At 42.9% G+C, this 23,681-nt stretch overlaps 1 protein-coding gene across 2 annotated transcripts in view; it reads left to right on the top strand.

Moving 5' to 3' along the window:
• ITGA9 (integrin subunit alpha 9) overlaps nucleotides 1–23,681 on the top strand; it is a 364,186-nt gene that overhangs the window by 304,416 nt on the left and 36,089 nt on the right. For both annotated transcript variants that reach the window (XM_019984744.2, XM_070777085.1), the window contains 2 exons: nucleotides 18,397–18,522; nucleotides 21,210–21,329. In XM_019984744.2, coding sequence (XP_019840303.2) covers nucleotides 18,397–18,522; nucleotides 21,210–21,329 — 246 coding nt within the window. The remainder of the gene's footprint in view (nucleotides 1–18,396; nucleotides 18,523–21,209; nucleotides 21,330–23,681) is intronic.

Raw genomic sequence — 23,681 nt, forward strand, 5'->3', positions numbered from 1 at the left:
TTGTTGTTTTTTTTTTTTTTTTTTAATTTCCAGCAAGGCAAGCCTGGAAGGGAACTTCCTCTTCTTGACTAAAGTCCCCTGTCAGAGCTTATAGAAAACTTCAACCTGATGCTGGAACATTGGGAGCCCTGCCACCTAAGCACGGAGTGGAGGCATGAGTTCCTCCTCTTGTCTCTCCAGTTTAGTCATGTTGAGGTCATAACAATAAAAGAAATGAATAACCTTTACTGTCAGGAAAGAAAACAAAGTATCCCTATTGCAAATGATATTATTGTTTGCCTAGAAAATCCAAGATAATCAACCAACTGAATATGAGGCTTTGTGAATGCACAAAGGAAAAGCTCGGGCACACTTATAAACTGCCTAACCTTTGAAGGCATTCCCTAAGCCACACGTCCATCCGCCAAGGGTGGAGATCTAGGTATTTATGTAAAACATCTGACCAGTCATTGACTGACCACTAAGCTGTGTTGATCCAGGACAGCCTCTAGGAAACCAGGTTTAAAAGTAAAAACAAGTGTAAAAAAAATTAGCAGAGACATCAGAGGCTACACACTTCATGAGAAACAAGCTCTACAGAATTAGTCCAGGCAAGCCACTAAACAAAGAAGCAAAACCAAAAAAGTAGCAGCTACCACCCCCAAAAAGAGTTGCTGCAATACTTATGTATTAAAATGTTCAGATTTTTTAAAAAATTTCAAAACATGCAAAGAAATAGGTCTAGAGAAAGCATTGCACAGAATGGGGAAAGGAATCCATAGAAGCCTTCTCTGAGGAGCCCAGATGTTAGACTTAGCAGTCAAAGACTTGAAAGCAGTTCCTATAAATATGTCTAAGGAACTAAAAGAAACCATGTTTAAAGAATTAAAGGAAAGTATGGTAACAATGATTCCTCAAATAGAGAATATTAATGAAGAGGTGGAAATTATATATATATTAAAAAAAGAACCAAGTAGAAATTCTGGAAAGTGAAATGAAAAATTACTTGGGGAATTCAGTAGCAGAGCTGAGCCAACAGAGAGTCAGCAAACTTGAAGATAGATCCGTAGAAACTATTCAGTCTGAAGAACTAACAGTAAAGAGAATACAGTCATCCCTCAGTATCTGTGGGGCATTGATTCCAGGACTCCCCCATGGATACCAAATTCCATGGATGTCCAAGTCCCGTGTATAAAATGGCATAGTGTTTGCATAGTCTACACACATCCTGTTGTTGTTTAGTCAGTAAGACCTGTCTGACTCTTTGAGACCCCATGGACTGTAGCCCACCAGGCTCCTCTATCCATGGGATTTCCCAGGCAAGAATGCTGGAGTGGGTTGCCATTTCTTCTCCAGGGAATCTTCCTGACTCACGGATCAAATCCACATCTCCTGCATTGGCAGGTGGATTCTTTACCACTGAGCCACCAGGGAAGCCCATACACACATCCTACCATATTCTTTAAATAATCTCTAGGTTACTTATAATAATTAATGCAATGTAAACAGAATTTAAAATAGCTGCAATTACAATGTAAATACTATATAAATAGTCGTTGGCATGTAACAAATCCAAGTTTTACTTTTTGAAACTTTCTGGAATTTTTTTCCCAAATGTTTTAATCCTGTGGTTGATCGGATCCACAGATGTGGGACCTGTGGATAAGGAAGGCCAGCTGTAAAGAAAAACAAGTAAAGCCTCAAAGACCCGTGGGACACCGTAAAGCTTACTGAAATACACATAATTAAAGTTCCAGAGGAGAGGATAGAGAGGAGGGGGAAGAAAAAATATCTGATGAAATAATCATCCCAAACAATAGAAGTATTATATATAGACTCCTTCATAATAAATGATATGAAGAAAATTGTCTATCCATTTGGGGAGAAATTTTAGAAAACCTGTAACTGACTGAAAAAAAAAATAGATGGATTAAAAAGTTGTATGTAAAAAAAAAAAATATCAGTAAAAAGTACTGAATATTTTTATAATCTTTGTATAGGAAAGCTCTTCTTCCTAGGCAAGTTACAAGTTCTAGAGCCCATAAGAGAAGATCAGCAAGTTTAAATCTATGAAAATATCGATGTCTTTTGTGATCAAGATGCATCATAAACAAAACTAAAAGATATTTGAGAGAATATACTGGCAACATAGTCCACATACAAATAATATGTAAGGACGTACACATATAAAGATGAAAAGGCCCAAAATTATAAAAATGGGTGGAGCAATGTGAACAGGAAATTCACAAAAGAAGAAACTTTAATGACAAACATATAAAAAAGACATTTAAATGGCAAATAAACATTAACCTTACCAGTAATCAGAGCAATGTAAATGCAAATGAAAATGAAGTGTCCCCCCCCCCCCCCGCATTAAACTTGCAAAAATCTAAAAGATTGTTAATATCCACTGTTGGTTAAAGTGAGGGAAAATGGGCACTCTCAATTACTGTTGGTGTGAAGGACAATTTGACAGTAACTATCAGAATTAAAAGTACAAATACCAGCAATTCCACTTTTCAGACCGTGCTTCAGAGTTCTCACATAATATATTCAGTAGAAGTTTCTAATGTTGTGATAGTAGATGTGAGTCATCATCATTCTCAGTTTAAATGTAGACTTTTCCTATCTTAGTAAAGTAGACTATAACTTTTTGTTGTTGTTCAGTCACTAACTCGTGTCCAACTCTATGTGACCCCATGAACTGTGGCACTCCAATCTCCCGTCTTCCGCTCTCTCTCAAAGTTTGCTCAAATTCATGTCCACTGAGTCAGTGATGCTATCTAACCACCTTATCCTCAGCTGCCCCCTTCTCCTTTTGCCTTCAGTCTTTCCCAGCATCAGGGTCTTTTCTAATAAGTCGACTCTTTGCATCAGGTGGCTAAAGTATTGGAGCTTCAGCTTCAGCAACAGTCCTTCCAATAACTTAGTAATACTCCCTTAGTATTCTGAGAAGGAACAATTACTTTTAGGCTAAAAAAGTAGTAGTAATATTATTGTCATTAATAATGATAATAATAAACTTATTAAGAACTTACTATAGATGAGAAATTATATCAAATACTTTACCTGGACACATTCTTTTAATCTTCATGATAATTTGGTGAGGAAACAGAGGCACAAGCGAAAGGATAGCCTAAAGTCACAAGAGTTAATAAATGATTAGGTTGATGTCTGCTCTTAACTACTAGACTGTACAGCTGCTACAAGGCTCGGAATACCATTTTGTCTGGACATGTAGCTGTCCAGCAGCCATAGCATTACCTGGAAGTTAGAAGTGTAGAGAGACAGACGGTCATGCACCACCCAGACTTTCTAAATTAGAATCTGTGTTTTATTAAACACGGTGATTCCTTTGCATGTTAATATTTGAGACGCCATGATCTAAAGCATGTTACTTAACTTTTTCTGAGCTTCCCTTTCCTTATCTATAAAATGGTGATGACAATCCTTGCCACAAAAGGGTGTTGTGGGGATTTTTAAATCCACATTTCCATTCATTCAGCAAATACTTTGCATGCACCCTATGGCAAGCACTATTACTATGGGGAACAAAACAGACAAAAAATAATAATTTCCAGCCCTCATGTAGCTTACATTCTGGTAGAGGCAAGTAATAAGTAAGTAAAATGTGTAATACATGACATGATGGGAGATGCTTTGGGGAAGAATAAAGGAGGAAAGGGGGTGAGAGTGGGGAAATTTGTAGTTTTAAATAGAGTGTTCAGGGCAGGTCTTGCTGAGACCTTCATGGTGGCGGCGGGACGGCGAGCAGGGTGGTTGGGGGTGGTGGGAACCCAAGCTGTCGCAGGAGTTTGTGAGGTGATCTTCTTTGCTCATAAGGTCTCGCCAAAGTCTGTGTTTGCTGGTAACTCTCTTAGCTTGATTTTAGTGCCGGTTGGTTCCTCTCCTTTAAAATCCCAGCCCCATGGCGCCCCTGCATGGTGGTGTCTAAACTGGACATCAGGAGTCTGCGTGTGTCCCTGTTGGTGCTCACTATAGGGGAGATCTCTGCCCCAAAGTGAATCACTTATCTGGCCACAGCAGTTGACAGTAACACTGATTTTTGAAGCTGGCTGGTTGTTAACACACATTTTGCACTGATTTAGTTATGCTTGGAGGGTATTTGGAACAAGAAATCTCCCTGCAGCAGGCTTGCTAGAGGCCAAGACGTAACTTGTACATAAGCCAGGCCTGGTACTTTAAAGCAACCCAGCAAATAACCCAAAGCAGAATTAAACAACTCACTTTTTTTTTTTCAGTGTCTACTATTTTCCCCTTTTTTGAAGCAGAGTTGATTTATAATATCATGTAAGTTTCAGGTGCTTAGCCAGGGATTCAACTATGTGTATATATTCTTTTCCAGATTCTTTTCCCTTACAGGTTATCACAGAATATTGAGTTATTACAGTAGGTCTTTTATGATTATCTGTTTTATACATAGTAAGGTGTATATGTGTATGTATATGTTCATCCCACCCTTCTAATTTAGCCTTCACCCCACCTCCCCTTTTCCCCTTTGGTAATAGTAAGTTTGTCTCTGGAAACACATGCTTCTTTTTTCCCCTCCCTTACTCTCAGTTTCTTCTATAGAAATTCAAGGACTCACCCAAAACCAAATTAGTTAACTGTTAGTAATGCAGCTTATGTTATATGATAAGGAGGTAAGAGAGGGAAGCGGGGGTGGAAAGAAGAAACCCTTTCCAGCAGAAGCAGATGGATTTCCAGCCCTTATATGGGTTTTGGGGGAGGTCATATGATCCACCCCTTAGCCTTTGAACAGAATACAATCGAGACCTCTCTCCAGAACCACAGAACTGTGTTTCAGCGAGTTCTCCTGGTTGAGGCAGTCTGATATCCCTTGAATCCCATGTTGTATGACTATCTTCAATTCATCATGCTCTAATTTCCCCATGTTTTCTAACCTAAAATGGAAAACAGTTGCCTAGTTCCCTCTGTGGAGAAGTTGAGCTGTTTCTTAGTCATTCTTCCCACTTCACTTCCCGAAAAAGTTCACAGTTGCTTTAGTTCTCTTTTTCCCATTCTAAGCCATTCTCCTTGTTCTCTTCATATCCCCAAATAAATAAAAATTGAAAACTGAGCCCCAAGTACTATACATCTTTATCCAGCCTCTCCTTACCACAAGTGATTATTTCTTTGGTAGGGATGACCTGGTGTACCATTTGAAAATGTATTTCTACTCCTAATAATTTCCCTTATAGCTCCCCGAGACAACCTGAGGTTCTCTGTAAAAAGATCAACAAGTAGATCTTAATGGACAAAACCATGAGGTCCAAAACCCTGCATGACCTTCCACTCACCTCTCCAGGCTATGTTCTACAACCTCCTCTGCTCCCAGCCTCAACCCTGACTTTGTCTTCCAGCCACTCTGGACCATGAAGGCTGCTGACCCACCCACCATGCACTTCTCTGGGCCGCATGACCTTGCTAATGCTTCTCCCTTCCCTCTGGCTCTGGGAAGCCCGCTTATTCCTCAAGAGCCAGTTCATACATCCTCTGTTCCACCAAGCCCTCCCAGATGCTGTCCCAGAATGTCCTGCCTCAGGGCCTTTGCACCTGCCTTTGCTGAGAACACTCTCCCCCCAAATCTTCGCATGGCTAGTTCCTTCTCATAATGTAGATCTGAGCCCAAAGTTCACCTTTTGGGGAAGGTCTTCCCTGACTACTTTAGCTAAAGTTGCAAACCTGTCAACTTCCTGCCCCATTTCCCTGTGTGTTAGTTTCTTCCTAGCACTCACCACTATCTGAAATTGCAGTTTTTGTCTGTCTCTCTTCTTCCACAAGATTAAAACCACTGTTTAAGTACAGGTCACGGCCACCTTGTTTTCTGTGCATCCCTAGCACTTGGTGCCCCGACCGCAGTGTGCGCTCAGATAAATGAAGGCGATGACTGCCCCCACTCTGTTAGTGTCAACATCACATCTCTCAGTGCTAGGGCAGGGTGTGTGTCCTTAGACACCTTCACACCCTGCTGCACATCTGACGAGCACCTCATGCTCTCCAGGAACTCAGAAAACGTGCACTGAACTGGAGTCTCTGGGTAGAGATGTTTTGATTGTTTCCCGTCACCCACAACAGAAGTTGCTTTAATTTCAATGTGGGGAAAAGTTAAAATGTAAAACTTTAAAATAAGGGGCTGAATCACTTATCAGAAATGAAGGCTTCTAAGAGCAAACTTAAACTCCACAATTTTGGGGCTGGAGATATGAAAACATATTTTCTGCCTCCATCTCTCTTGCTCTCTCTCTCTCTCTCTCCGTCTCTCTGTCTCACACACACACACACACACACACACACACACACACACACACACATACATACACACACATACACATAAGTCCTCTGATTTCAACAGTGGCCTCAAACCGTTTTCTTTTTCCTTCTTTCTGCACATGTCTGAACATGAGCTGAATAATCAGGTCCTGAAATGTCGGGATTAGGTTGGCCTTTAATTTTTTTTCTCAACAGAAACCAAAAGAGAGGGGATGGCTGATGGAATTCTGGAGTGAGAATTACGTTCCTGGGCTCTTGGGTCAATTTTAGTCTTGGCTACAGGGAGAAAGTGTGTGTGTTTCTGGGCACTCAACCCACAGTCTCTGAAAGGTCGGGGAAGCGCGGCAGCCAGGTGCGCATGCGCAGTGTGGTGCCGAGGCTGCCCTTTAGCCCTTGTAGATAAAGGGAGTGAGTCAGGGCAGCCGGGCCGGCTACTGGCTAAACTGAGGACCCTGCAGTTATCAGAGGTCGCAGGGTTTGGGCGCAGGGCTTCTGAGACATCTGGAAGCATTAACACTTCATGGTAGCATGTGTGTGATGATGCTGAGGTGCCTGTATTCTCTGGTCTTCAAAACAAATCAGCCTTAAAAGTTGATGGTTATGCAGTTTACTTTCCTCCTTCCTTTTTTCATTCCTCAAAAGCAACATAGCCCTGTCACTGCAGGCGTGGCGGGTTGTTAGCAAAGTTGATAACAGGAAATCTCACTGAGGATAAACAGCACATCAGTCATTGCCCAGAAACACATGGTTTTCATTGAACCTGCCGAGGACTAACTGAGTGTGCATCAGAGGCACGGAAGCAGGCAAACTCATTTCTGATAGACCCACCAGGTATGTTCTGACCACAGGGAACTTCCTCAACGTCGTTAGACAGTGAAAAGTCATTATCTCCCCAGCCGTCAGGGTGCCAACTCCATTTACGTCTCCTAAACATATGCCCAAATGCATATTTCAGGCCTCTCATGAAGTCTTGAAGCTTTAGATTCAATGAATGACACCTAGGTTTCTCTTTTCATGGCTTTTGTGTGTACTCCCTCAGAAAGGCAGCGTAAGAGGTTAGACAGGTGTTTATACCTGAAATACAGCATCCAGAAAATGATTATTATTTACCTTTTGGTAAAAGAGCAATAGCAAAGTTATACGTCTAATAAATGGAGAGATAACTCAGTGAATCCATAGGTGCGCTGCTTTATCCTTTAACATAAGATAGGAATGAGCTTTGTTCTTTACCATAAAATCAGTCCAAGAACTAGAGCCGGAGTTTAAATAAGCCAGTACAATTCCAGGGACTATGTTATGTCCCACATGGAGGCTACTGACTCATTTATTATCCAAATCAACAGACTATTCTGCTTCCAAAATGTTTCATTATCTGTGGAAGGAAAATATTTTTGGCATGCACATCAAGTGCTCAGATAGCATACTTAAGTTTTTTGCTAAAGAGAATCTGACCACATCTGGAAATTCTTTGGTGTCACTGCTTCTCTGAAACTACATGCCATCTGCAGCACTTTAAGTCGAGTAAAAGGCCATCCCGAAGCTTTGAAATGGGCCTCATGGGGGGTGAATGGGGACTTGTCTTTCTCCGATTAAATGTAAGTGAACCCTGTTTCACAGGGCAGCCTTAGTGGTGGCCTGCACTCTTGACTTTTCAGCATGTTGGCCTGTGACACCAGGGGAAATTGGCGCAGGGGATGGTGAAAAATACCATTGTTTTAGCCAAACCCTAGAGCTGGTGGGGAAAAATTCATTGCCTTTTATCATAAGAAGTGGTATCTTTTATGAAATAATGGCAGATTCATACAGAGGTCAGAATTATACAACAGAACGTGCTCTTTCTTTCCTCTGGAATGTTGGTTTTGAGGCTTTGCCTCTTTATTTTCTGTTTTAGTTTTGGTCTCAGTAACATGCTGACCTTTCAGATCAAATACCACTTTTCACAGTGGCCTTAAGGGACGGGGAGGGGGTCGGGGAGGCAAGTCTTTTATTTAGAAGATAATTTTCAACTAGAAAGAGAGGAGACATCTGGACTTGAAGTTACGATCTTTCCAGGCTTTTTAGAGTCTCTGCTTTTCCCCTTCTAGAAATTACTAATAAAAGGCGCTAGGTCATTGTTACATTTTTTGCTCCTTCTGTTTCAGCTCTTCAGGTCTGTCAACCAGCTATTACTTATGGGCGGCTGTTCTGTATTCTCGTTTACCCATTTCATTTTGAAACCAGAACATAGCTCTTCACCTGAGTGGGGCTAGCAGGGCCCGTCCAAAGCTAGAACCTCAGGTTAACTTACCTTGTACTGTTGTGACCATCAAGGTGCTGTTGCTTTTCATCTATTTGTAGGAACACATTGGAGTCTGTAGCTACCCACAGAGGTAAATATCAGAAAATCATAAGTTACCGAACTGATAAGCAAGGGGACCCTTTCACAAAGCAAAAGAATGCATAACTCTTGAGAAAAGTCTACCAAAGGATGCCTTTGACAACTCCTACCTTTAAATGATGCACACAAACACACACACACACACACACAAATTGTGTTCATAATCTTTCAAATACATTAGTAACATAGAACTGGGCATAACCATTATAAGGAACTACACAAGATGGTTATCACTGTTTTTCTGCTCCTGTTTTAAAAAGTCATTGCAGTTGGAGAAATCAGAGTGAATAAATGGGGATTTTGAGCGTCTACCCCTGCTAGGTTATTCTGGGTCTACATTATACAGAGTCTTGAAATGAAGGGTGATACATAAAAGTATCTGTCTTAGGATTTATTATTAAATTGTTGTCATCTTTCACTGTTCTTTGGTGAATATCAAGACACTTAATAGAAAATCATAGCAATGTGATTAACATAAGGGATAATATTAAGGGCTGTTGCTGCTGCTGCTGCTAAGTCGCTTCAGTCGTGTCCGACTCTGTGTGACCCCATAGATGGCAGCCCACCAGGCTCCCCCGTCCCTGGGATTCTCCAGGCAAGAACACTAGAGTGGGTTTCCATTTCCTTCTCCAATGCATGAAAGTGAAAAAATAAAGTGAAGTCGCTCAGTCGTGTCTGACTCCTATCGACCCCATGGACTGAAGCCCTCCAGGCCCCTCTCCGTCCATGGGATTTTCCAGGCAAGAGTACTGGAGTGGGGTGCCATTGCCTTCTCCGAATATTAAGGGCACTTTCAGACTATAGAAAACTATCATAGTTTACATTTTGCTGAATGGAAGTGTAGCTTTTATTTATCTTTCTAGTAGTAAACATCTTAGATCTGCTAAATTAGCCAGTTAACCAGTTATCATTTCTCAATCCTTTTATGAGGACTATTTTTATTTTGAACATTGAAATAATGTTTCAATTTAAAATTTATATTACCAAAGCCATTGTGGCCAGTGTTCAGCCTCTATGACAGAGAAGGGACTTGTTATCTTCTGATATCTTTGTTCCAAGAGTAGGCAGTAGGTAATTGAATTAGCAGAGTAGGCATTCAAAACATTCTCTGGGTTTTTAAGCTCAAGGGGCGTGTGAATTTAGAAGAGCAGGTGGTAAGTCAGGGGATGGGTCATGTTTACCCAGTTGCCATCAGCTGTGATCAGTGTCACACGATACGGAAAACCGGCCCTGGGATGTAGCAGAAAACAGAAAGTCAGTGATTAACAGATAAATGTGAGTTAACGTGAAACACATGTTATTTTGAAAAATGAACCTATGGGCCCCTTTAATCCAAGTCATCTCAACAAACATAGTTTCTAGACCAGACTTCACCTGAGACCCACACTGGTGAAGACACCAAGCGTGGCTCCTGGGAAGAACTGTTTCCACTGGATTTATTCCTCCATTAATTTAACCTTCCGTTTCTCTCTTACTTCCTGTGTACTATGTCCAGGGTTGGGGGGAGGGCATCAAGCTGGGGACACTCTGGTGACCCTTCCCATTCCTAGAACCCAGTCATTTGGAATATGGTTAAGGAATGAGGCTGATACCAGTTGAAAGAGGAAATCCATTCATTAGCCTGCTAAAGATATACCAATAATACCACATATCTGAGATTAAAAATTGTCCTTAATTTTGAGACCTGTTAATCCACCTTCCTGATCACTCTCCGCCTCTGTGACTTGCCTACAAGTCTTCCTTTGTGTCCATGCCCACCTCTCCTGCCTCATTTCTGATCACTACTCCCAAGCACCGTTCATCCAATGCTTGACCATGTTGAACTCCCTGGCTCTCTAGACCCAAGCTTCCTGTTTGTACCTCCACGCCTTTGCATGTGCGGTTCCCCTCTCCCCTGTCCCCTTTACTCTCTAGAAGTTTCTTTACCCTCTAAAATCTACCTGCAGGGCCACCTTCTCTGAGTCAGGAGTGCAGTTCATGACAGGGCCTAACGTGCTGGTTGAAAAAGAGACATAGGCAAGATTGACAGTCACAATAGGAGCCCGGCTCTGAGGGCTAATGAAAGATAAGCCATGATACAGTGGGACAGAGGGTGTGCAGTCTGGATGCAAGGAAGGTGAAGCTGGAGAGGGAGCATCCTGGTGGGGACTTTGATCTACGGCCATACCACCCTGAAAGTGCCCAATCTTGCCTGGTGGGGACTTTGGAGATGGTGCTCCTTCCACAGTCAGAGCTGATAGGCACATGACAGTTTCCTTAACCTCTCCGGGCCTCAGTTTTCTCACCTGTAAATAACATAGAGTGAAACTTAAGGAGACCAGATGTCCCAGGTTGCCTGGTGCATCCCTTGATACAGGTCTTTCTTGCTGTTCTGACTGGTTGACTCCCCCACTTCATTCTCAAAAATATCCCCATTTAGACAATAAATCATATGGTCACCTACTGACAATAGCACCCTCTGTGAGTGGGTGTTGCAAGGATTAAATCTACCCCATAGCTTTGCTTCCCTCTTGGCTCAGATGGTAAAGAATCCACCTGCGATGCGGGAGACCTGGGTTCAATCCCTGGGTTGGGAAGATAGCCTGGAGAAAGGAATGGCTACCTACTCCAGTATTATGGCCTGGAGAATTCCATGGACTGTATGGTCCATGGCATTGCAAAGAGTCAGACACGACTGATCAACTTTCACTTTCATAACTGTAGACTAGCACCCAATGTTAGCTAGTATTATTCCCATTTATACCTGAACTCAGCATGGAGAAGGGGCCTTAAGCAGCTAAAATCAGTTTCCAAGGTGATGTGCCTGGAGCAGGAAGACTTAGAAAACAGGTTGAAGGGCTTCCCTGTCCCTCCAGGCCCAGGGACAGGGACTCTGTTAAGGCCGTTGTGTTCTGGGCACCTGGGAGACACCTGTGTCCTCTCTCTCACTCTTAAGTCAGCCACCTACTGTTAGCACCTTGTACAGGCTGCTCTTTTGAGGCTACAACATGGACACGCCCTGTTTCTTCCAGCCCTTTTATCAGATCACCACACTCTAGGGAGTCTAGATGTCCTTTTACACCTGGTGACAGAGAGTTAATTCCCTTTTTCAATATTTTACCCATGCTGCTAAGCTGCTCAGTCACTTCAGTCATGTCCGACTCTGTGCGACCCCATAGATGGCAGCCCACCAGGCTCCCCCATCCCTGGGATTCTCCAGGCAAGAACACTGGAGTGGGTTGCCATTTCCTTCTCCAATGCAGGAAAGTGAAAAGTGAAAGGGAAGTCGCTCAGTCGTGTCTGACTCTTCGCGACCCCATGGACTGCAGCCCACCAGGCTCCTCCGTCCATGTTTTACCCATGAGTCAGGCTCAATTCATACTTCAAACCCAGTATCTTGAATGAGGTTTTGCCCAGCTACCTAGAGTACACTGAGGATACTTCATCCTTGGACAGGCCTGTGCCCTTGGAGGCTTCTGACCACGAAGATTCCCCTGACTGAGGCTGACCGAAACTCTGCCACTAAATGATGTCCACGTTCTCTTGGGCTCCTCACAGTTTCCCAAATCACAACCAGTGTTTGGTTTCAACTTGCACAATGTTTTCTTTGGGGTCAGGACCAGGCGAGAGGTGGAGGCCAGATGGCAACGGCAAACCCTCAATAGTCGCCTTGGCCAAATTCAGCCTTGACACTGTGTCCCACGTCCTCTTGTCCTTTTTTCTGTGTTGGTAAAGTTCTTTTATTCACATTCCAGTAGATATGGCCTGTTTCAGCTCCCTGAGGACATGAGCGGCCGTGTCATGAGAAGTGTTTGGAGTCAGATAGTCTGGAAAATAGATGAGAAGTGGGTGGGCAGGGCTGAGCAGGGGCAATGGCCGCAGAGTCCTTGGTTGCCGGGGACCAGCCCCGGCTGATCCAGGGTATTCGAAGGAGAGACGGCGTAGGCGAAGATCAGGAAACAATTGCTTAATTAAATGTTAATTAAGGATATAAAGAGTAATAGAATGAGGATAGCTCAGTAAAATTCAGTGAAGAAAAGAGGCTGAAATAAGGATAGCTCAGTGAGGAAATTCAGTGGAGAAAAGAGGCTGAAATAAGGATAGCTCAGTGAGGAAATTTAGTGCAGAAAAGAGGCTGAATAATTCAGCCAGAAGGTAAGAGAAAGAACGACATGGTGAGACCAAGTTTCGGTGAACAAGGCCCGCACTTTATTTTTCAAAGTAGTTTTTATACCTTAAGTTATGCACAGAGGATAATGGGGGAAGGGGTAGAGTCTTGCAGCAAACCAGGCTTTCTTCCTGCAAACTTATCATATGCAAAAGCTTAGGTGATTTGCATCATCTTCTGGCCCGGAGGCCTGTTAACATTTTAAGACCTTTTCTTCAGAAAACTTATTTTTCTCTAAAGGTGATTGGTCAGGAGCCACCCTCCAAAAGCATTAGATAAAGTTGCATTCCTACAGCGCAAAGGTGTGGTGGGCTACAACAAGAAAAAGAATTAACTCAAGGGTCCCAGGTTACAAACATTAAAGCTACTATTTACACCAATTATATTAACCAATACACTGCCAGGGACACAGCAGGTAAGGGATATGGAAACTTAGCAGCAAACATTGGCCCAACAAGTGAAAATCCCTTCACCAATACAATTTCTAATCAATCTTTTAACTACTCAAAAGAATCTGTGTTTAGACAGTTTAGAACATCTCCTGCCTCTCACAGTTGGGAGGCTCTGAACAATCACATGAGGCCGGAAAAACCTATTCAGGCAGGCTAGAGGATTTCCAAAGGAGTTTGTAGGTTAAACACTGTCACACCCAGGAATTATTAACTGGAGCTGTAAGCTAACTTTTTTCAGAGAGGTAGTGGGGGACAGCCCCCCGTAAAGTCAGAGGTGTAGGTGAAAGCACAAAGCAGAAAGTAGGCAGATTCTGGTTTTGGGGGTATATGCTCGAGAATTTCCAGGGGGACTCCTGAAGCTCGATCCCGCCTTTGCGTATGCCGAGCCTCCTTCCTCATGACCTTTGTCATGGGCGGAGTTCCTCACGCTGGCTACCGGCAGTGATAGAATTCCAGTTGAGCTATTCCAGATCCTGAAAAGTGCTGCACTCAATATGCAATATGCACTCAATATGCAATATGCCGGCTCCCGGCACTTGGTCAGCCACAGAAATGAAGCCATTGGAAAATGAGTGCCATGGTACTTGGATTGTCTGCAAGAAGAAAACCTTGCTTGCCCTTGAAGACTTCACCACCAGTGAGAGTGGTTAGAACCCAGGTGTGGGGGCTGGGTGCTGAGTAATTGCTTATCTATGTAGCAGGAGGCTAGCTGATTCCATGTGCTAATGAAAAGGCAGGAGAATCCTCAAGGGGCATAATTAACAACTGGGGACAACCTCAGTGACCATGTAGACCACCATCCTAATTTCACACATGAGGAAACTAAGGCCCAGGACATCTGTGCCAGAGGATTCCTTCACTGGGTGCCGCTTGCTGCCACCAACCAATCAGGTGACCTTGGACGAGTCACGGAACTCGGGACCTCTGGTTCCTTATCTGTCAGCCAAGGCCACGGGACCACATGATCTTAGAGCTGCCTTCCAGAAACAACATTCCGGGATGTTCTGTTCCCCTTCCAGCCTGAGACAGCACGGAGTGGCCTGGCCCCCCAGCCAGCAGGCACTTTATCTCCCATGGAGCAGAAGTGGGTCAGATGGAGGACTCTGAAATTTCTGGGCTTTTGGGTTCATGGTTCCTTCCCTTTGACCTGGGTAAGAACAGGAAGGGATAGCTTCCCTCCCCCTCCATCTCCACCCCTAATCCCTCCGTGACCCCCAACCCAGCCCCACCCTCAGCCTCTGGACCTAAGAGGCAGAAAAGTTTGCAAGAAGGTCTCTGGAGCTAGATGACCTGTGCTCTAGCCCAGCTCTGCTGCCTGCCCTCTGGGAGACATGGCCTCCCCTTGCCTGTCAACTTCCTCATCTGTAAAATGCTAACAGTAACTGCACTCAGCTCACAGGGGTGTGCAGTAAGGGCTGCACAAGTGTCGAGTGCCGTTATGTCTGTCACACCTGTCCTATCCATGCACACGGAACAGTCCCTCACCCTCAAGACCCTAGCCAGGGCCTGAGTTGCTCATTTTAGCTGAGGGAGTGTCTACAAGCGGATTAGCTAGCCTGAACCAGACTTGTGCAGCACGGAGCAACCTTTATTCTCCTTTGAGAGAGACCACCCTGAACCTCCCCCAAAATTGTCATTTTGCCCAGTTGAAGTGATTCCCATGTAACCACAGTCAGAGTACGACTGGCTGAGATTTTCATTCACCAGAAATTCAACTTCTGCTTCCCTTCTCCAGATTCCCCTAGGGCAGATCAGATGTCACATCAGATCACATCACATCCCCATCATCACCCTTTTCACAGGCCCTCCGAGACTCCAATGGGACAAAGGAAGGTAGAGCTCTGAGCTGTGTCTCTGCCCCATTCGTTGGAGCCAAAGTTGGTCCTCCTTCCTCCTGCTGTGGTTCCCTGCACCTTGCCCCAAGGTGCTGGTGTCCTGTGGGAATGACAGTGAATCTGGCTGAGTTGGGGCTCTGCTCCACCACTTCCCCTCCCTGCCTAGAAACCTGAATCACCCACTGTGGAGCCAGGAGGAACTCTGCCCCAACCCTGATTTTAATTAGGAACGGGTGCATCCTGCAAGACTCAGAGTTCCGTCACTCTCAATCCAGACGAAATGTGTTTTGAGGAGCCCAGCCTGGTCAGCTCCACAGGGGAACGTGAATGCTACAGGGCTACAGAAGGACAGTCCCTCCAACAGCCTTTTAGCAAATGGCCACTGAAGACAAACAGGAAAATAGGGACCCACATGCTTCCGAGTGAAATATGATTGGAATTAACATGAGCACACATTCAAGTTCTCACATGGTCGAACAAAATGTTTTCCATCTGCGAGGTGCTGTGTATACCCAAAAAGAGAGCAACCCCCAAAGAACACAATCCCCCACTTTTCCAAAGAGGTGAATTTAGCAAAGTTTTTTGGCCAACTTAACAGGAATCAGAACTGTGATTGCCTTTGAGGTGGGGGATGGGAATTGACTGGAAAAGAGTCAGGGAATCTTTCTGGAGTAATGGATGTTCTGTCCCTTCCCTGGCATGGTGGTTATATGCATGACTTCATTTGTCAAAATTCATCAAACTATATCCTTAAAATCTGTGCATTTTTAGGGAATGTAAATTTTACCTTAATTTTTAAAAAAAGTTATAAAAGTAAATACCTACTTATAATACTTAACCTAATCAGGTATTGCACACTGAAAATTATAAAAGAATACTAGATTAATTTATATTCTTTTCATTCACACATTTCACAAAATGATTTCATGCAGATGTACATCTTCTGAGATCAATGGATTGCATTATTAAAGCCACTGTTTAAGTTGACAGTATTCCAAAGCATATCATCTTCAATTCATCTAATTTATTTGAAATGCAGAACATTTTGAATTCGTGTTTGATGCTAAAATGCTATTGCTAGACACAAAGACTCATTTGCATAATGTTACAACAGTTGTTTTTCTCATTTGTCTTGAAAATGATGTTCACAATTCTCACAACGTAAGCAACTAATGTTTTGCTTTCTAAAAATGAACTTTAAAATATTTATCACAACTTAAAAAAGTTGCACCCCAGAATAATGTCCACATCTATGTTAAATCTCATTGCCTCCTTCCCATTAATTGCCTCTAGTAACCTCAAAAAGCATCCAGAACCAACTCTGATTGAGACCATTTCAGGCTGGTATATCTTCCCAGATTTCAATTGAGAGAGTATCAAATTACAAAATACTTTTAAAGAGCGACATGAGTTTGATGGACAGGGAGGCCTGGCGTGCTGCAATTCATGGGGTCGCAAAGAATTGGACACGACTGAGCGACTAAACTGAACTGAACTGAACTGAAGTCCCTTTCGTTCCCTGGAAGTCCGTGGTTAGGACTTGGGGCTTTCACTGTCGTGGCCCCAGGTTCAATTCTTGGTTGGGGAACTAATATCCCTGCAAGCTGCAGAACAGGGCCAAAACCAAGCAAAATGCAATGTATTATAAAGAAGGGTAAGTCCCAAAAGTATGAGCAACTTTTAAAGGCAACACTATTCTCTGAAAGTTAATTTGAGAAAATAAACCTTCATCTTAATTATCTTCAGGCATGTATAGCAAAGGGCTTGCCTGGTAGCTCAGCTAGTAAAGAATCCACCTACAATGCAGGAGACCTGGGTTTGATCCCTGGGTTAGGAAGATCCCCTGGAGAAGGGATTAGTTACCCACTCCAGTATTCTTGGGCTTCCTTGGTGGCTCAACTGGTAAAGAATCCACCTGCAATGCAGGAGACCTGGGTTCGATCCCTGGGTTGGGAAAATCCCCTGGAGAAGGGAAAGGCTACCAATGTATTATAAAGAACAGTGAGTCCCCAAAGTATAAGAAAGTTTTAAAGGTAACACTATTTTCTAAGAGTTAATTTGAGGAAATAAACCTTCATCTTATTTATCTTCAGGCATATATAGTAAATCCAGGCATACATGTTCAAAGATAAAATAGAGATTTATTTAGTACATTTGGAGATTTTATAGTTCTTTGTCCAAAGATTAGTACTGTTAGCTGAACTTAGAAGTTTCCATGTTAAAAATTTAAACCTTACCACAAATGAGAAGCTGAAGCATTCTTGAATCAATGTAAACACACTATATTTTACTCAGAGGCATTAAAGATAGAAGAGTGTAGTTTAAATAGATGATTCTGGCTAAAATCAATTGTAAACATAATCCTAATTATGAATTACTATTAATTTTGTGACTTGACCTTAAGTCATGTCAAGGCTTCAAATACAAACAACTTGATATGATAATATATAAAGGAGGCTTCTCTTTTTTTCAATATTTCCCCAGTTGAGGCACCAAAAATAGAGTTGTTTTTAAAGAAACCAACATGGAAGACTGTACTATTGTTTTGATTTTTTTTTTAACATCACTGTTGCTCAGCATTGTTTTTCCACTAGCCTCTCAAAAGCTCTCAGAAGCAAAATCAGGTAATTCAACAAGAGCTCCTTGGGCATATAAGCTCCTGTATGACCCAATGCAATGGTTGCCCAATTTTTATTTTATTTTTTGGTAGCAGAATCCTGGTTTTAAATGACACTATAGGTGGTTGATGCTCTAGTTGGAATAGAGATGGGGGCCCATAGCAGTCCTGCTTGGTGCCCCCTTCTCCTCGCTAGGAAATCCACTAAGGGGTTTCACAGCACCCTATGGGTCCCATGGGGCATAGTTTGAAAACCTCTGGCCATGGACCATGCCTGAAGGCTGGACCTCAGAAGATCTAGGTCCAAAACCTGAGTTCTGGTCTGTGTGATTGTTGGCAAATGACTTAACCTGAGTCTCATTTTCTGTATCCAGACAAAGAACTCATCTCAGAGTTGCTGTAAGGCTGGTTTTAAAGTTCCTTAAGTCTTACTCTTTCCTAGTCACATCTCACTTGCGTGTTGTGTGCCATTGCATCTCAGTCATTTCATGACTCAGCATCCACTTTTCTTTAGTATTTGGCCTTGTTGATGCTACTACGTCTGCCTTTCAGATTTTCTGCCATTATTGTCTCCTAGAGAATGGACCAGGGTAACAGTTGGCTTTGGGCTACACCGTGACCACCTCTGAAGGGAGTCAAGGCTCATGATCTTTTCTTGGGATGGACCACTCATCCAGATTTCTTTTCATTTTCAGGTGGGCCAAGAGAAGGGAAACTGTTCTTTCCAGAAAAACCCAACCCCCTGCATCATCCCTCAAGAACAAGAAAATATCTTCCATACAATATTTGCTTTTTTCACAAAGTCGGGAAGAAAAGTCTTGGTAAGAATTTGCTTACTCGTTGGGTTCACATGGGTGGTCCTCACTAGGAAGGCAAGTCTGAGATGAGAAGCCAGTTTTCTATTTGGCATTATTTCTCAAATCTGGTTTGAATCAATTGGCTTAGAAAGTCACAAGGACTGTAGTCAACTCCTATTTTTTCAGCCTGAGGTTTCTATCAAAGTGTTAAATTTACATTTCAGATTCCATTGGCTGGCAAAGGGAAAACCTTTGCAACCCACCAAGTACAAAGTTATACATTTCTCCCAGTAGTATGAGTCTAATCAAGAGTGATGGTTCTCGTCCAACCACTTCATATACCACTGTTGGTCAGTATATACTAAAACTAAACATATCTATGACCTAGTAGTTCCACTCCCAGCTATGTCCCAAAGAGAAGTGAGTACCTGTATCCCCCAAAGACATGGACAGGTATGTTCACAGTAATCTGGGAACGATCCAAATGTCCATCGCCAGGAGAAAGTGTAAACAGTTGCAGTGTACCCATACACTGGATTATTACAAGCAATAAAAACTGCCACCCCAACAACATGAATAAATCTCATGGATATAATATTGAGTGAAAGGAGCTAGAGATAAAAGACAGATGGTGTTTTACTTACATGAAGTTCAGAAATAGCACCTCTGTCAATGGCAGTGGAGGTCAGGACAGCAGTTAATTTTGGAGGAATATTGATAGGCAGGAGCATGAGGGACTCTGCTTAGGTGCAGGACATGGTCTTCATCTTGATCTGTTATGAATGTGTATAAAGATATGTCAAGATGGATCCTTTGGATTTATTCTGTTTACTCTATGTAAGCTACACCTTAACTTTTTTAAAAGTGTAGGTGTTAAAGGTGGAATCAGATGCTTTTCCAAAGCCTCCTTTCTCCACATCTTTGGTTATATCTCTTCAGTTCCTTATTACAGCCATGGCACATCTCACTAACATTTCCCTCCTCTTTTTTTTTGGCGGTAGAATTAGTAGGACTAGTGGCCTTTTGGAAGTTTGGGATATTTTTACTTACATAATGCTGATGATCAACTGTTATTTAACAGCTTTCAGAACTGTTAGATGTATTGATATCTAGTAGTTTGACAAATGCAGCTCTGTATCTGGCTGAAATTTTTACCCCATATGTGAAACATCATGAATGTATATTCACACATTTTGAATCCTATAACACAAAAGAATTCTTCCTTTGTAACTTTGGAATTTAGGTTCCTAGCTGTAATTCATATGTTTTCTTGGTCAAACATGTTTTTCTTTACTCCTGTGGTTTCTTGAGTCTTGTGACTTTGTAGCCCTCCAATTTGCCCAGTATAAACAATGGGTATAAAATTACATTTTTCACTTCCAGGCAAAAACCACATAATCTAGGAAATACACCTTGTGTTCAAAACTCTTAAGAGGGATGTTCCCAAAATATTAAATGTGTCTCTTTAAAAAACAAAACAAAGAAGTTGTAGAACATATATGCAATGGAATATTACTTAGCCATAAAAAGGGGCGAATTTGAGTCAGTTGTGAGGAGGAACCTAGAGCCTGTTATACAGAGTGAAGTTAAGTCAGAAAGAGAAAAATAAATATCATATATTAATGCATATATTTGAAATCTTATGGTACTGATGAACCTATCTGCAGGGCAGAAATTGAGATGCAGACACAGACAACAGACTTGTGGACACAGAGGGGAAGGAGACGGTGGGGCAGAGAGTCGCACGACATATGTGCACATTGCTGCTACTGCGCTAAGTCGCTTCAGTCGTGTCGGACTCTGTGCGACCCCATAGACGGCAGCCCACCAGGCTCCCCGGTCCCTGGGATTCTCCAGGCAAGAACACTGGAGCGGGTTGCCAGTATACACACTACCAAGTGTAAAATAGCTAGCTAGTGGGAAGTGCTGTATAGTGCAAGGAGCTCAGCTCTGTGTTCTCTGATGGCCTAAGGGGTGGATGGGGAGGATGGGAGGGACACTCAAGAGGGAGGGTGTATGTGAATACACACAGCTGATACACATTGTTGTGCAGAAACCATCATAACATCGTAAAGCATTATCCTCCAATTAAAAATAAATTTAAAAAATAAATAAAAACAAACAAAATCCACTGCTTTCTTCTTGCAAAATCCAGTTTTGAGGTAAGGTACACCAGTGAGATTTGACTTGAAGGCGTGTTCTGGTGCCCACTGGACAGGAAGTCCTTTGATTGCCCTCTGGCGGCAAGAAGGAATGATTGCATCTTCCTATGGATTTCATCTGCCTAGAAAGGCCTCGGGAGAAGGCAGTGGCACCCACTCCAGTACTCTTGCCTGAAAAATCCCATGGACGGAGGAGCCTGGTAGGCTGCAGTCCGTGGGGTCACTAGGAGTCGGACATGACTGAAAGACTTCACTTTCACTTTTCCCTTTCATGCATTGGAGAAGGAAATGGCAACCCACTCCAGTGTTCTTGCCTGGAGAATCCCAGGGACGGGGGAGCCTGGTGGCTGCCATCTATGGGGTCGCACAGAGTTGGACACGACTGGAGCGACTTAGCAGCAGCAGCAGCAGCAGCAGAAAGGCCTCAGTTCTATAAATGCTGTGTTCTATAAATACCTGTTCTGTATCTATAAATGCCTATTCTGTAAATGTTGTGCTCTTGTCTTTGTTCTTAATACAGCTTGACCATTCTCTGGTTATTCTTCTCAGGACTGTGAAAAAACAGGGATTTCTTGCCTAACAATGCACTGTAACCTTAGTGCACTCGCTAAAGAAGAAAGTCGTACTATAGACATTTATATGCTGCTGAACACAGAAATACTGAAGAAGGTAAGTCCTGAAGAACTGTACTCTCAGAGTTCATTTAAAACATTTGAATTGGTTTCCTCAGGAAAAACTCTACCTGCCCCTTTTAAAACTGTCCTGGCCAGCACCACGGGTAATTCTGCTTCAGAAGAATGCCAGGGAAACATGCCAGACCCTTGTTATTCAAAGTGTGGTCCAAGGACCAGCAGTGTGAGCATCACCTGGGAGCTTCTGAGACCTGAGAATCCTGGACTCCACTCAGGCCTTACCAAATCAGCATCTCTTTTTAAGCAAGAACCCCAGATGTTTTGTTTGTGCAGTTGTTTCTTAGACTTTTTTTTTAATATTTACTTTTTATTTATTTGCTTGTGCCAGGTCTTAGTTGCAGCATGTGGGAGCTAGTTCCCCAGCCAGGGATCGAACCCGAGTCCCCTGCATTGGGAACTCGGAGTCTTAGCTTCTGGACCATCAGAAAAGTCACTGTCAGACTTTAACTTGCACATTTTAGATCAAAGGTTTTCTGTAAAGGGTCAACAGTAAGTTTTTTAGGCCCTATGGGCTATACATGTCTTGCCATTGCTCAACCCCGCCATCGTGTTGTGAAAACAGCCATAAACCATACTCAAATGAATGGGCGTGACTGTGTTTCAATAGAAGTTTATTTACAAAAACCAGCAAAGGGGTGGATTTGACCCATGAAACATAGATTGCCAACCCCTTGTTTAAATGACATCTTGTTTCACAGAATCCACCTATTGAGTCTTAGATCACTTTGCTCTTATGAGTTTATAAAAGTAGTTAAAAAAAGTCATACAAATTCACTGTAATTTATTTTCTCATAAGCACTTCTTAGTATGAAAGGCTGCATCCAACAAATTGATTTTAAAACAATCATGTGGAGATAAAATAGGCATGTTATCCACAGAGATTCTCTTTATTTTCCTTTGGAAAAACTGTGTGTCAGTCTGTATAAAACTGTCAGTGTATAAGTGAATATCCTTAGAATAGTCATTCCAGCCTTATTTTTTAAATTAGGCGTGGCAGCAACATGTTGGCCTGATAAGCCACAGGCACGGGGGATATGGGATGTTTTACCCACTTTCCGTCTCTGGCTGGTGGAGAGCTGTCAACGGTTCTGCTCTCCCTGGGTGCTTTGAAGGGAAACTGATGAGGGGCAAGTTGGACACGCACGGCACTGCTTCCCTGTTGTAGCTCTCTCTCCTTTTAAAAAGGGTGGAGCTGGGAGAGGGCCCGACATGAACCACCCCTGGTCACCCTTTGATTCCAGAATATTACATCACAGGAAGTGCCTTCCTGGCCTGGGTCCCCAGCTCAGGTTGAGGGATTATGATTCTGTACACTTACCCATCCAGTTCCTCTTCTTGACAAGTGGCCCTGGTGACAGTTTTATTGCCTGTGCCACACTTCCACTGTTGACAGAGCCCTGACATGGCTCTGATGGTGGCAAGCCACTCTCGTTTCTTCTTCACCCTCGGCCCAGATGGCTGCTGCTTGCACGTCAGTCATTTGTACTGAATCACAAAGCCTCAAGCCTTTCTTGTCCCCAGCTCTGGCCTGGTGTCTGCATCTCTCTCCTTGTGATCAGTGGCAACCCTTTACCATGGAATATATCCCACTGACTGCTGTCCCCAGCCCAGTCTATACCCCAAGACAGCAGGAAGCCATGGGGTGTCGTATGTGGGTGTTGGAGGACCATTTTCCTTGCAGATATTCTACGGAAACCAGCAGAAATCTCAGGGATGGAGTTAAGCCTCTGTCAGGCCCAAAGCCAGCCACACCTCCCTGGGGGCTCCAGGGGCTCCTCGCCTCCCTAAGGACACGGAGCAGCATCAGCCTTGTGGTTCACCTGGGCTGCCGCTTCTGTTTATTTCCCTTTGATCTGAAGGTCAGGCCCCAGACAAGGGAATTTGCAGTTTAATTGCTTTGACCTTAACAAGTTTTTATTTGAAATGTAAAATCTGATTTTTTTAAATTATCTGAGGATTCCGATTTCTTTCAAAGTGTTTGTTTTCTACAACTGCAGGAGATCTGTTCCATGCCTCCTAATCTGCTCAGCCTTTAACTTTGACAGTCATCATTATTATTATTGTAATTAGCAATATTCAAGATGATGATAATGATGATCCAAGATTGAAGAGATAGTATATCCAGACGCATAAAACCATAAATCTACAGAACTGGTAAAAGATTGCTGCATAGAAAATTACTTACTGCTCAATATGAGCTCACTGAAGCAGTTTTTGTTTTTTTGTTTTTGAGTGACAAGCTTCTAAGAAGCATTTCAAATGTGTTTTATTGGTGTTTTTAAAAGGACAATAATTAGTGTGTAACTCCCAGGGAAATTCCACAGGTGTC

This window comes from Bos indicus, chromosome 22 (genome assembly GCF_029378745.1).
Source record: "Bos indicus isolate NIAB-ARS_2022 breed Sahiwal x Tharparkar chromosome 22, NIAB-ARS_B.indTharparkar_mat_pri_1.0, whole genome shotgun sequence".
In the NCBI taxonomy this organism is placed as follows: Eukaryota; Metazoa; Chordata; class Mammalia; order Artiodactyla; family Bovidae; genus Bos; species Bos indicus.